At 43.3% G+C, this 15,547-nt stretch overlaps 1 protein-coding gene across 2 annotated transcripts in view; it reads right to left on the reverse strand.

Annotated features, from left to right (window-relative positions):
- LOC126471506 (uncharacterized) overlaps positions 1 to 15,547 on the reverse strand; it is a 219,733-nt gene that overhangs the window by 73,630 nt on the left and 130,556 nt on the right. For both annotated transcript variants that reach the window (XM_050099726.1, XM_050099727.1), the window contains exon 5: positions 4,600 to 4,824. In XM_050099726.1, coding sequence (XP_049955683.1) covers positions 4,600 to 4,824 — 225 coding nt within the window. The remainder of the gene's footprint in view (positions 1 to 4,599; positions 4,825 to 15,547) is intronic.

Raw genomic sequence — 15,547 nt, forward strand, 5'->3', positions numbered from 1 at the left:
CTCTGACAGAATTACAATGTCATCGGCGAACCTCAAAGTTTTTATTTCTTCTCCATGAATTTTAATACCTACTCCGAATTTTTCTTTTGTTTCCTTTACTGCTTGCTCAATATACAGATTGAACAACATCGGGGAGAGGCTACAACCCTGTCTTACTCCCTTCCCAACCACTGCTTCCCTTTCATGTCCCTCGACTCTTATAACTGCCATCTGGTTTCTGTACAAATTGTAAATAGCCTTTCGCTCCCTGTATTTTACCCCTGCCACCTTTAGAATTTGAAAGAGAGTATTCCAGTCAACATTGTCAAAAGCTTTCTCTAAGTCTACAAATGCTAGAAACGTAGGTTTGCCTTTCCTTAATCTTTCTTCTAAGATAAGGCGTAAGGTCAGTATTGCCTCACGTGTTCCAGTGTTTCTACGGAATCCAAACTGATCTTCCCCGAGGTTGGCTTCTACTAGTTTTTCCATTCGTCTGTAAAGAATTCGTGTTAGTATTTTGCAGCTGTGACTTATTAAGCTGATAGTTCGGTAATTTTCACATCTGTCAACACCTGCTTTCTTTAGGATTGGAATTATTATATTCTTCTTGAAGTCTGAGGGTATTTCGCCTGTCTCATACATCTTCCTCACCAGATGGTAGAGTTTTGTCAGGACTGGCTCTCCCACGGCCGTCAGTAGTTCCAATGGAATATTGTCTACTCCGGGGGCTTTGTTTCGACTCAGGTCTTTCAGTGCTCTGTCAAACTCTTCACGCAGTATCATATCTCCCATTTCATCTTCATCTACATCCTCTTCCATTTCCATAATATTGTCCTCAAGTACATCGCCCTTGTATAGACCCTCTATATACTCCTTCCACCTTTCTGCTTTCCCTTCTTTGCTTAGAACTGGGTTTCCATCTGAGCTCTTGATATTCATACAAGTCGTTCTCTTATCTCCAAAGGTCTCTTTAATTTTCCTGTAGCCGGTATCTATCTTACCCCTAGTGAGATAGGCCTCTACATCCTTACATTTGTCCTCTAGCCATCCCTGCTTAGCCATTTTGCACTTCCTGTCGATCTCATTTTTGAGACGTTTGTATTCCTTTTTGCCTGTTTCACTTACTGCATTTTTATATTTTCTCCTTTCATCCATTAAATTCAATATTTCTTCTGTTACCCAAGGATTTCTACTAGCCCTCGTCTTTTTACCTACTTGATCCTCTGCTGCCTTAACTACTTCATCCCTCAAAGCTACCCATTCTTCTTCCACTGTATTTATTTCCCCCATTCCTGTCAATTGCTCCCTTATGCTCTCCCTGAATCTCTGTACAACCTATGGTTCTTTTAGTTTATCCAGGTCCCATCTCCTTAAATTCCCACCTTTTTGCAGTTTCTTCAGTTTTAGTCTACAGGTCATAACCAATAGACTGTGGTCAGAGTCCACATCTGCCCCTGGAAATGTCTTACAATTTAAAACCTGGTTCCTAAATCTCTGTCTTACCATTATATAATCTATCTGATACCTTTTAGTATCTCCAGGGTTCTTCCATGTATACAACCTTCTTTCATGATTCTTAAACCAAGTGTTAGTTATGATTATGTTATGCTCTGTGCAAAATTCTACCAGGCGGCTTCCTCTTTCATTTCTGTCCCCCAATCCATATTCACCTACTATGTTTCCTTCTCTCCCTTTTCCTACACTCGAATTCCAGTCACCCATGACTATTAAATTTTCGTCTCCCTTCACAATCTGAATAATTTCTTTTATTTCATCATACATTTCTTCAATTTCTTCGTCATCTGCAGAGCTAGTTGGCATATAAACTTGTACTACTGTAGTAGGTGTGGGCTTCGTATCTATCTTGGCCACAATAATGCGTTCACTATGCTGTTTGTAGTAGCTTACCCGCATTCCTATTTTCCTATTCATTATTAAACCTACTCCTGCATTACCCCTATTTGATTTTGTGTTTATAACCCTGTAGTCACCTGACCAGAAGTCTTGTTCCTCCTGCCACCGAACTTCACTAATTCCCACTATATCTAAGTTCAACCTATCCATTTCCCTTTTTAAATTTTCTAACCTACCTGCCCGATTAAGGGATCTGACATTCCACGCTCCGATCCGTAGAACGCCAGTTTTCTTTCTCCTGATAACAACATCCTCTTGAGTAGTCCCCGCCCGGAGATCCGAATGGGGGACTATTTTACCTCCGGAATTTTTTACCCAAGAGGACGCCATCATCATGTAATCATACAGTAATGCTGCATGCCCTCGGGAAAAATTAAGGCTGTAGTTTCCCCTTGCTTTCAGCCGTTCGCAGTACCGGCACGGCAATGCCGTTTTGGTTATTGTTACAAGGCCAGCTCAGTCAATCATCCAGACTGTTGCCCTTGCAACTACTGAAAAGGCTGCTGCCCCTCTTCAGGAACCACATGTTTGTCTGGCCTCTCAACAGATACCCCTCCGTTGTGGTTGCACCTACGGTACGGCTATCTGTATCGTTAAGGCACGCAAGCCTCCCCACCAACGGCAAGGTCCATGGTTCATGGGGGGGGACATAATAAGTAACAAATGAAAAAACTACAAAGAACGAAATTCGTCTAGCTTGAAGGGAGAAACCAGATGGCGCTATGGTTGGCCTGCTAGATGGCGCTGCCATAGGTCAAACTCATATCAACTACATTTTTTTAAAATAGGAACCCCCATTTTTTATTACATATTCATGTAGTACGTAAAGAAATATGAATGTTTTAGCTGGACCACTTTTTTCGCTTTGTGATAGATGGGGCTGTAATAGTCAAAAATGGTTCAAATGGCTCTGAGCACTATGGGACTTAACTTCTGAGGTCATCAGTCCCCTAGAACTTAGAACTACTTAAACCTAACTAACCTAAGGACATCACACACATCCATGCCCGAGGCAGGATCGAACCTGCGAACGTAGCGTTCGCGCGTTTCCAGACTGTAGCGCCTAGCACCACTCGGCCACTCCGGCCAGCTGCTGTAATAGTCACAAACATATAAGTATGTGGTATCACATAACATTCCGCCAGTGCAGACGGTATTTGCTTCATGATACATTACCCGTGTTAAAATGGACCGTTTACCAATTGCGGAAAAGGTCGATATCGTGTTGATGTATGGCTATTGTGATCAAAATGCCCAAGGGGCGTGTGCTATGTATGCTGCTTGGTATACTGGACGACATCATTGAAGTGTCCGGACCATTCGCCGGATAGTTACATTATTTAAGGAAACAAGAAGTGTCCAGCCACATGTGAAACATCAACCACGACCTGCAACAAATGATGATACCCTAGTAGGTGTTTTAGCTGCTGGGGCAGCTAATCCACACATCAGTAGCAGACAAATTGCGCGAGAATTGGGAATCTCAAAAACGTCGGTGTTGAGAATGCTACATCAACATCGATTGCACCCGTACCATATTTCTATGCACCAGGAATTGCATGGCGATGACTTTGAACGTCATGTACAGTTCTGCCACTGGGCACAAGAGAAATTACAGGACGATGAAAGATTTTTTGCATGCGTTCTATTTAGCGATGAAGCATCATTCACCAACAGCGGTAACCTAAACCGCCATAATATGCACTATTGGGCAACGGAAAATCTACGATGGCAGCAACAAGTGGAACAGCAGCGACCTTGGCAGGTTAATGTATGGTGTGGCATTAAGGGAGGAAGGATAATTGGCCCCCATTTTATCGATGGCAATCTAAATGGTGCAATGTATGCTGATTTCCTGCGTAATGTTCTACCAATGTTACTACTAGATGTTTCACTGCATGACAGAATGGCGATGTACTTCCAACATGATGGATGTCCGGCACATAGTTTGCGTGCGGTTGAAGCAGTATTGAATAGCATATTTCATGACAGGTGGATTGGTCGTCAAAGCACCATACCATGGCCCGCACGTTCTCCGGATCTGACGTCCCCGGATTTCTTTCTGTGGGGAAAGTTGAAGGATTTTGCTATCGTGATCCACCGACAATATGCATCAGTGCATTGTCAATGCATGTGCGAACATTACGGAAGGCGAACTACTCACTGTTGAGAGGAATGTCGTTACACGTATTGCCAAAGGCATTGAGGTTGACAGACATCATTTTGAGCATTTACTGCATTAATGTGGTATTCACAGGTAATCACGCCATAACAGCATACGTTCTAAGAAATGATAAGTTCACAAAGGTACATGTATCACATTGGAACAACCGAAATAAAATGTTCAAATGTACCTACGTTCTGTATTTTAATTTAAAAAACCTACCTGTTACCAACTGTTTGTCTAACATTATGGAAATGTGCAAGCTTTCGGAGCCAGTGGCTTCTTCTTCTGGCAGAAACAATGAAGGGGAAGGAAAAAGGAAGAAAGAAAAGTATTGTCAAGGTTTAGGAAATGGGGAGAGTTGCAGAAAAGCTGCAGAGAAACCCAGGCCAGGACAGACTTACTGAATGGGATGAGAAATATGTAACTAAACCAGTCCATCTCTCACACCACCAGCAGATGTGAAGTATTCTTGTGATTGGTAGTAAGTCATAAACATTAAATTATTTTCAATGTATGTTCATATGTAATACTGCACGTACCTTTGAGGTATCATTGGGCCCATTGGGAAGAGGATCAAAATTAGGCCACTGCTTTCTAATTATTTGGAGCATTTCACTAAATGAGACCATGTTCCCATCATTCCATTTGTTGCCGCTGAAAGGCATGTACTCGATAAATCTTACATCAACATTTTTCTCTTTTGTTAACTCCACAAAACTGCACACTTCATCTTCATTAAAACCTCGCATTACAACATAATTTATCTGTGGAAGAAAGACACCATTAAAAACTTGGTATCAGATAAAGCATGGTTTAAACAGAGTTTGAAAGACTTTTTGATAGGTAACTCATCCTACTCTATAGATGAATATCTTAACAGTGGCTGTTAGGCCAGCTTAAATAAGAATGTCTGTTAGATTTCAGTTCTGAGAGCACTTTGTCATAACAGTCAAGATTATGTACTTTTTGTTTGATAAATTTATTAATAGTGCATAACAATGTTTCAGTCTGACAGCGTATCAATTCTGAAAATATTAGCTGTTCCAGTTTGTATTGTATTCACCTAGTTTGACAATCTCCTGACAAATGATCAGGGTATTCAAATGTTTTATATTTTTTATGTTATACTTTCTGGCATGTTACTCACCCATGAGAATCGTCTCATGTTTTGGGTCTTGGAACAAAAGCTGAATCTAATCTAATCTAACCTACAAAATAATGGTTCTACAAGTCTGTTGTTATATTTGTATACCTCACTGATTCTGTTAAATTAATATTTTTCTCTCTTTTTAGAGAATGTCTGAATTTATCTTAGCATGCCAAGCTGTTAACCTTCTTAACAATTTATGAAAATTAAACTACATACATCTCCAATCTTTTTCCCCACTCCAACGCACACATCTATTGCTGAAGGTATTATTTTAACTATTACATGAAATTAAGAAGCTTTCTTGAAACTGTGCTGCCATTTGTGAAACAAAGTTAAAAGTGTTCTCAAGATAAAAGGTCTTCACAAAAGGAGCATTTAGTATCCGTGCAGGTGGTAATACTGACAGCCATCATATAAACAAGCCCAAATGGTAGAACAGCCTGCTTTACACATACACGCAATGGCAGAAAAAAGGAAAAGAGCACACCTTTCATTAAAGCTTGAATATATAAACTGATGAGACAAAACACTATGACCTCCTGTTTGATAATGTGTTTGTCCACTGTTGGAACACAATACAGCAGTGATTTTGTGTGGGACAAGTTCAACAAATTTCAGGTATGTTCCCAGCATTATGTGAGGTATGTTCCCAGCATTATGCAGCACCACATGTCTAAGCACAGGTCATGTAATTCCCATAAATTGGAGATCAGTGGTTTCTGGGTGCAGAACTGGTATCTGATAGCATCGCAGATGTATTCCATCAGATTCAGAAGGGGTGAATTTGATTCTGGCCTCGTGACACTGAAAGTCATATTGTTGATGTAGTGACGTAACAAGACTGTTACGCCACTTGAGGTAGCCGATTTAAAGAAAGGCACGCGTACACACACGCCGACGGGCGTGAATTCTGGAACAGGATAACTATTGAATGGTAGCAAGAAAAGTACGTAGCTGCTTTATACTTAACTTTTATTATGTGATGAATACAGCGTTCTTCTTGAGACATTTATACTATAACTCTCAAAGTAGGTAAGGCTAATGGCGCCTTGCTAGGTCGTAGCCATGGACTTAGCAGAAGGCTATTCTAACTGTCTCTCAGCAAATGAGAGGAAGGCTTCGTCCGTATTGTCTCTAGCAATGTCGTCGTACAACTGGGGCGAGTGCTTGTTCGTATCACGAGACCTGCCTTGTGGTGGCGCTAGGTCTGCGATCACACAGTGGCGACACGCAGGTCCGACATGTACTAAATGGACCGCGGCTGATTTAAGCTACCACCTAGCAAGTGTGGTGTCTGGCGGTGACACCACATTCCTCCCCCGCAAATCGGCGAACGGTCGGGAGATAAGGCTGCCGCCCGCCGTGGGGAGGACCCCATGTCGACGTATGCGATGAGGTGGGGAGCCTAACAACAGGCGAGGCTGTGCCACCCGCACCCGGCCATTCGGTCCGAGGGGAGCTAGGAAACGCCTGAAAACCTAGTCCAGGGTGCACGTCAACATGCGGTGTATGCGCCCGTAATGAGACAGGAGGGGCCGAAGGGTCGACATCCATTGCGTCGGGGTACCCGACGCGTGATGACGTCATGTGGTCCGGAGCGGGCAAGAGTTCCATGGCGGAGGACAGCTGGTCACGGGAAGCGAGCGGCGGCGCATGACCCAGGGAGGCGCGTGGCGGCTGCAGCGAAGCGTCGAATGCGGGCGGCGCCGACGGGAGAACAGGCGGCGGCGGCGGCGGCGGCTGCTGCGGCGGCGCGTCGCCATGGGGCAAAAGGGAAGGCATCGTCGGTAACACCTGGGGATGAGGCGAGCCAGTAGATGGGTCCCCAGGGCGCTTACCGGACGGCACCGTCGCTGAAAGCAGACGGGGAGCGGCACAACCAGTGCGACGACAGAGGCGCAGCTGATTGAGATGCCGACGCACCTCACCAGAGGCCCCCAAAACCAAATACATCGCGCGGCCAAGGCAGCGAAGAATGCGCCCTGCGAGCCAACGCCGTGAACCTCGATAGTTGCGATAAAATACAACGTCGCCTGGAGCAAAAGCAGGAGTCTGCCGCTGCACAGGAACCTGATGCGGCGGATGCAGCAAAGACATCAAGGTGCGATGAGGACGACCGTGGAGCAACTCAGCCGGCGAGCGACCATCTCGGGGCTGAGAGCGATACGAGGACAAAAAGAGCAACAACGCGTCCTCCCGAGAATGCGACTCTTTCAATTTCAACATCTGTGACTTGAAAGTCCGGACCAATCGTTCAGCGGCACCGTTTGACTGAGGCGAAAACGGCGCGGATGTCAGATGTTGAATACCATTGGCCTGGCAGAATGACTGAAATTCTGCGGACATGAATGGTGGGCCATTGTCGGAAACAATAGCCTGCGGAAGACCTTCAATACAAAAGATAGCAGACAATGCTTGGATGGTGGCGGAGGACGTCGTGGAAGACATCCGGACCACAAAAGGAAAATTATTGAAGGCGTCGACCAGAACCAACCATCGAGCATTCCAGAATGGACCAGCAAAATCAATGTGCAAGCGTTGCCAAGGGGAAGTGGCTTTCGGCCATGCGAAGACTTTCCGCGGTGGTGCGGATTGTTGTTCGGCACAAGCCATGCAAGAAGAACACATATTCATAATCGCAGCATCGATTCCGAACCAAGTACAGTGCTGACGAGCAAGTTGTTTCGTTCGCACTATACCCCAATGTCCTTGGTGAAGAAGCCGTAAGACAGAGGACTGTAACGAACGTGGGACCATGACTCGGGACTGATCATTATCAGAACGCAACAACAAAACACCACGTCGAACAAAAAGTCTCTCCCTGTGAGCAAAAAATCGGCGAACCAACGGATCCTCGATCCGAGACTTTGACAAAGGCCATTGCGTAGCAACAAAACGCAAAACAGTAGCAAGGACAGGGTCAGCAGCTGTGGCTGTAGCTACACGACGAAAATCAATCGGAAACGATTCGACCACTTCATCGGTTTCCGAATCAATGAACATGCAAGCAAGTTCGGAAGAATCGAATGCTTTATCCTCAGCAACAGGCAAACGGGACAACGCATCGGCGTTTCCGTGCTTAGCAGTGGACCGATACAAGATATCGTAGCGGTACTGCGAGAGGAAAATAGACCAGCGAATGAATTTCTGCGCCGTACGTGGAGGTACCGGCTTGTTCGGATGAAAAAGCGATGTCAAAGGTTTGTGGTCTGTGATGATGGTGAAGTGACGACCATACAAGAAATCATGGAACTTAGTAACACCAAACACGAGAGCCAAAGCTTCTTTCTCTATCTGCGAGTAATTTCTTTGCGCAGATGAGAGCAATTTGGACGCAAAGGCAATAGGGCGATCATGCGAGCCAACTTTGTGCGCAAGCACAGCACCGACCCCGAAATCCGATGCATCTACCATCAACAAAAGGGGTTTCTGGGGATCGAAAGGCGTGAGGCAAGTAATAGAAAGCAACGCCGATTTCAACTGGCGAAAGGCGCGTTCGCATTCCGTCGTCCAGAGAAACGGAACACCTGTACGGCGTAAGCGAGGAAGCGGAGCTGAAATGGAAGAGACAATGCGCACATTCACTTACACCTTGTGATTCTACATAGTTCAATGTTCGTGCGACCTCATCACGCAATGCGTGGGGAACATTGCGCGCTCTGAAAAATTTCGGTTGCGCGTTTACTTTCAGTTCCAAATGTGCTTCATAGTTTTTAGCGCAACCTAAGCCCGGTGCAAAAATGTCAGCAAATTCGTCACACAGACGAGAAACACTGTCTGAAGGCACAGTTTGATTCACTGATAGGACCTGATTTACTATAGACATGTTAAACAACTGAAATTAATCTAAACCAAACAAGTTCACTGCAGAAGAAGAACGAAGAACGTAAAATGACACAAGTTTTGTTTGTCCCTTGTATGTTGCAAGAAGAGTGCACTGTCCTAACACAGGAATTTTCTGTCCTGAATATGTGGTTAGCTTAACATTTGCGGAACGCAACGGAGGTTTGCCCAGTTGTTTGTACGTGTCGTGATTGAGCAATGAAACTGCAGCTCCGGTATCGAGCTGGAATGGTATGACCTTGCCATTAAAGTCCAAATCTACAAAAAGTTTATTGTCCAGCTGACGACAAGAGCGACTGTCTCGTGCAATTTGAACAGACACTGGTACAGAATCACTTGCTAATGGACGTGATTTCCGGCGACGTTGACGCACTCTTTTTGTGGGACGAACACAGTCACTGTTAGAGAAAGTGTCACTGGACGAAGTGGAATTAACGACATGAATGTCCATGGGCGAAGGTCCACGAGCCTGAGTGTCCCTGGTTCGATTCCGGCGCGAAGCAAAGGGCCTGGAATGATTAAGAGTGTCTGAACTGAGCTTTTTCTGGCAAACACTTTGAACATGTCCTTTCTTATTGCAGAAAAAGCAAATAGCTTGGCGTGACGGGCAATGTTCACGCGAATGTCTAGTAGCACACCGCGGGCATGATTTCACTGCATTTGTGGGCTGGCGCGGCAAACCTGGTTTAGCGCGCGGCGGCAGCTGTGCGGACGTACGCGAGGGCAGTTGACCGGGCCGCGTAGCGCGAGCGTGCCTGGCGGGCCGGTTAATGTTACACACAGCTGGCGAAGTTTCAAAAGATTCCTGAGCACAGTCAAGTGTGTCTTGCCTATCCAATATGTCTATCACTTGTTGAAGGGAGGGATTAACTAGTTTCAAAATTTGCTCCCATATGCAAACATCAGAAACGTTCTGTGCAATTGCATCACGCACCATTGTATCTGAATAAGAAAGACCACAGTCACAGTCAAAGGCACAGTCCCTAGTAAGTCCTTGCAATGTTGCTACCCACTCCCTATTAGTTTGACCGGCCGTACGTTTTGTACGAAAAAACGTATACCGTTTTGCAACCACATTAACTGTTTCTTTGAAATAGGCATCTAAAGCAGACAAAATTTCCTCGTAGGACAGAGTTGCTACGTCGCGTCGGGGAAACAATTTCACTATCACACGGTATGTGGACACACCGACACAAGAAAGCAAAAACGGCTGCCGCTCATTACCTTGAATTCTGTAGGCGGCGAGGTGGAAGGCGAATTGACGGGACCACTCTTGCCAAGACTCGTGGGTTGCATCAAAGGGTCGGAATTGAGGTGCAACAGCATCCAATAACGATTGCGTCTGCTGATTCTGCAAGCGATAAAATTCGGACAGTACATCTGGCGAAGCCATGACACAAGTAAATGTAAGCAATCAGAAAGAATACTTTAAATCGTCGCCAATCTGTAGTGACGTAACAAGACTGTTACGCCACTTGAGGTAGCCGATTTAAAGAAAGGCACGCGTACACACACGCCGACGGGCGTGAATTCTGGAACAGGATAACTATTGAATGGTAGCAAGAAAAGTACGTAGCTGCTTTATACTTAACTTTTATTATGTGATGAATACAGCATTCTTCTTGAGACATTTATACTATAACTCTCAAAGTAGGTAAGGCTAATGACGCCTTGCTAGGTTGTAGCCATGGACTTAGCAGAAGGCTATTCTAACTGTCTCTCGGCAAATGAGAGGAAGGCTTCGTCCGTATTGTCTCTAGCAATGTCGTCGTACAACTGGGGCGAGTGCTTGTTCGTATCACGAGACCTGCCTTGTGGTGGCGCTAGGTCTGCGATCACACAGTGGCGACACGCAGGTCCGACATGTACTAAATGGACCGCGGCCGATTTAAGCTACCACCTAGCAAGTGTGGTGTCTGGCGGTGACACCACAGTTGAAACATGTCACCTTCATTAGGGACAGGGTGCGGACAGTGCACAATAATGTTCACACAGAACAAAGCTGTTATGGAGCCTTCAGTTACTACCACAGGTCCCATAGAAGACCAGGTGAATGTCCTCCATAGCATAATATTGCTCCCACTGGCCTAAGTCTGTAGCAAAGTGCACCTTTCAAGCACCAATTCACTCTGTTGACAGTGTATGTGCACAAAACCGTCAAGCAGGTGTAATGCGAAACACGAATGATTCAACCAGATGACACATTTCTATTGATTCACTGCCCAATCTCAATACTCCTGAGCGACAGAAATTGTAATTCAACAGTGTTGTCAACATGGGAACATACAGGGGTTGTCTGCAGCAGAGCCCCATGTTTAACAATGTGCAATAAATGGTGTGCTCTGAAATACTCGTCCTTCCACCAGCACTGTGTCATCAGACGTGCCACAGAAATTAGCTTCCTCAGCCGAATGTCATCTTTTTCAAAGGAACCATCCCAGCATTTGTCTTAAATCATTTAGGGAAATCAAGGAAAACCCAAATTTTGATGGCCCGATGGGATTCGGGTCCGTTGTCCTCTCGAAGTCAAGTCCACTGTCTGACCACTGTGGTGGCATGACCTAGTCTTAATTAAGCCAGAAAATCCTGGGAAATGCTGACATACTTATTGATTTAAGATATAATAATTCAAAACAATCCTTTCATGAATTTCACTACAATTTTCTGCTCTTTTGAAAAAAAAATTCTTTTGACTGTTTTGATGTTGTTTAGTATGTTTAAATAATGATGGCAGTCTCTATAAAAGGGCAGTTTGACTTTTAAGTTTAGTTATACTGTTTTAAACTACATCCTTCATCTATTTGTCCACCCAGAAGTGCTATAGGATATAACTTGAAGACTATGGTGAGGTGGTGGGGGACAGTCGTGTTGAGAAGGAGGTGCTGCCAGAAATGAAGTGTGTGAGGTGACGTTATTGACACTGCATACAGGGAGAATAAAAATACTCTATTCCATATTCATTTACAATCTATGTCTGGCCCCATATGGTTTTACTTTTCTCCAATAAGAAAAAAGAAATTGTCAGTAACTGTCTTTATAAGGTCTTAAAAGGAAACAAACAATAGAAAATCTAGGCTGGAGTAATGACCATATTATAAAAAAGATACATTGCTGTATACAGGAGATGTTAGGTCACAGACAAGCACAACAAAAAGACTACTAAACATGTAAGCTTTCAATCAGAAAGTCTTCTTCCAAAGTGGACAAAACACACACACACACACACACACACACACACACACACACACACAGGACCGTTGTTTCTCCCATGATGTGCAGTTGCTCCCAGTCTGGCCCTAGCAGCCAGAGACAGTGGTCATGTATGTGTGATCTGCATTTGCGCGCGTGTGTGTGTGCGTGTGTGTGTGTGTGTGAGGGAAGGGGGAGGGGGTTTGCACCAAAAGCTTACGTGTTTACTAATAGGTGGTGTTCTTTCCCCCCCCTCCCCCCCCCCCTGCCAACAACACATCTACACTATACAGTGAGTGCCAATCTATCCTTTTCATAATACTGTCGTTACGACCTTGCCAAGAGGCATATTGTGGAGTAATCCGAAGGGCTCTACTAATTTGTACAAGAGGAAGGAGAGCACAATCTCAATGTAAGTTTTTAGAAAACTGGTATGTGCATTACTTCTGCAAACCTTTCAGAAAGAACACGGTATGCACTTCATTCAGCAAGATGAGTAATAAACAATATTAGCAATACTGCATCAAACTTGTTCACTTTCATCTTTGGATTAAACATTCGATTTCAGAGAGTACAGAATTTGGCAGAATCAAATTTTGGGGATATGTGGAACTGGGACAATGGCATATTTTTTACCCATTCAACAAACTAAGCACTGCTGATTGCTACTTTCATTGTGTCTGCTTCTGCAATGCATATATGAAACTATAAGTGCAGCATCTATGATGGAATAAAATGTTATACAAATGAAACATACAGGCACAGTGAAATAGAGTAGTATGGCTCATCATTTCGGTCTCACAGATTAGCAGGTGTTGACTTGAAAGATAATACTTAAGAAGTTGAATCCAAAGGAGAGGATGTACCGTATTTACTCAAATCTAAGCCGCACTTTTTTTCTGGTTTTTGTAATCCAAAAACCGCCTGCGGCTTGGAATTGAGTGCAAAGCAAGTGGAAGTTCTGAAAAATGTCGGTAGGTGCTGAAACAACTAACTTCTGCCGTCGAATATATGTAGCGCTACACAGGCATGCTTCGTAGGCACAAAGATAAATACTGGCGCCAAAACCTCTGCGTCAGTAAATAAATTAAAAAAAAAAGGTGGAAGACAATTTTCATACATTATCCAACGAAGTAAATACAAATTCCGTATTGTTCATCTTTGAATGTAGCAGAACTTCAATGTATTACAAAAATCCGACTGGCAAGACTGTTTGGGATGTTTGTCAATATGGCCAACCCTACGTCCTGAATTTTTTCCTACCTGTGAGAAGAGATGGTTGTTAATAGCAACCTGATGAAATGTGAATCACATGCAGTATTCTCTTCATCATAAGAGTAATATGAATATAAACATTTTGCCACGTATTCTTTCGTGTTTGCTGCTATCTTATTTAAATCCTGTCTGCCTAATAAACTACGAAACTAGAGTGAGACAACAGCAAACGCGGAAGAATATACGTATCGTGTCATGTTTATATTCATATTATTCTTATGCCTAATAGTGATACAGTCAGAAATGAAGCACGGCAACTGACTAGATTTTTATATCCAAGATGACTCTAATTTCTGTGCAGAATTTGATGTACTAAAGAAGCGGCCGCAAAGATTTTCAAATGGAGAAAAATTTTTGCCTAACTCTCGTTCAGAACATGTTCTATCATACGCAGTCTATTATTTGGTTCTTGTTGATCATTATCAAAGAAAGCAGCAGTGTAAGTAACAACAAATAGTAGTCTCTTGCCATTGTTTCGCTAATGAGATGATTTCTCTCTCTTTTTTTTTTTTTTAATTGTAGGCAGCGGTAGCGTGCACAAAAGCAAGCCATGCCGCAAGCGACGACAGGTCGCAAACACGCACTATCAGAATGCGACAAACAATGCATGACACAGTACAGTAATGCATTTTCAGCTTAGAGTGACATAAACGCCTATAACAAGGAAAACGGCACTTATCGGATCAAAGCAAAATAAGCAATCGATTCAAACCAGACGAAGCACGTGAAAAAGGAAGGGTACCAGTATAAATACGGACGGAGCGCTTGACGCATAGCAAAGGCTACCTGGTAAAGCTTAACTGCTAAGCTTACGACTCGAACCAAACTACTGTAGCTGTATCGTCATTCATTCGACCTAAATTGTGTCTCATATTACAATGGACCGACTTTGTTTCGATTTGGAGGTGTGGCCTAAAACTTTTCTCTCCCCTTGAACTTCGAGTCTCAAATTTCAGGTGTGGCTTAGATTCGATAATTTTTTTTTTCCTTCCTTTATTTCGAGTCTCATTTTTCAGGTTTGAGTGCGGCTTAGATTTGGGTAAATACGGTAGGTGGTATTTCAACTAATTCTGACTATGAAATAAAACAAAGTACAGCAGGGAGCTCTGACAAATCAAAGAGCAGCGATGAAGATTCTGATGAATAGTAAAGTATGAGTTAAGAAACAAGATGCTACTGAGATCGTAAATTTTTGTTGTGTTGATGAATCTGTTAACAAATATATTCAAAAATGCACTGAAACATTGGCACATGTAGTGTTGGGAGGTGATAAACTGTCATTACTGTTAGAGGAGCTCCGTATTTCTTGCTGTTCTACTCCTACATGACACTGTATCTGAAGGTATAGAATGAATCTTCACTGGCTAGAGAAATGGGTAACACAATTTTACAAGTCTCTGCTGTCATGTAATCTCTTCAGGGAAATCATGACTGTACTAAGATTCGGTTTGTGGTTGACAAGGTCAGAGTCATTAAGAAATGCAAGGCAGCTACCATGTCAGTCCTAGAAGAGAGAGACGTAGCAAACTGCCAAAGCATGTACAGTCCCGGTCCATATGTTTGTGGTGATGTACTAACCAAGTAATACTGTGTGTCAGGCAGCGCATTACTCAAGAACCATCATGGAAAAAGGTGGAGTGGTAATTTATGTAAAAAACTACATATCTTACAATGCATTAGATTTAAAGAGCCATTGTATAGAGCAACAAATTGAAGTATGTGGTGTTGAGATTTTTTGTAAATGACTTCACGGCTGTAGTGTTAGCACTGTATAGATCTCCCTCAGGGAATTTGAATGTATTTCTTAAGCACTTAGATTCTTTATTATCCATACTGTACTCAAAGTCCAAGAACTTGATAATTACTGGTGACTTTAATGTTGATTTCCTAAATTAGAGCAATAGTAAAGCTGATTTAGTACATTTAATGGAGTCTTATAATCTGATGGCAATAGTAGATTTCCCAACTAGGGTTACTGTTAACAGTAAAAGTCTGATAGATAATATATTTATAGATAAGTCTACATGGAA

Source organism: Schistocerca serialis, chromosome 3, assembly GCF_023864345.2.
Source record: "Schistocerca serialis cubense isolate TAMUIC-IGC-003099 chromosome 3, iqSchSeri2.2, whole genome shotgun sequence".
NCBI classification, from domain to species: domain Eukaryota; kingdom Metazoa; phylum Arthropoda; class Insecta; order Orthoptera; family Acrididae; genus Schistocerca; species Schistocerca serialis.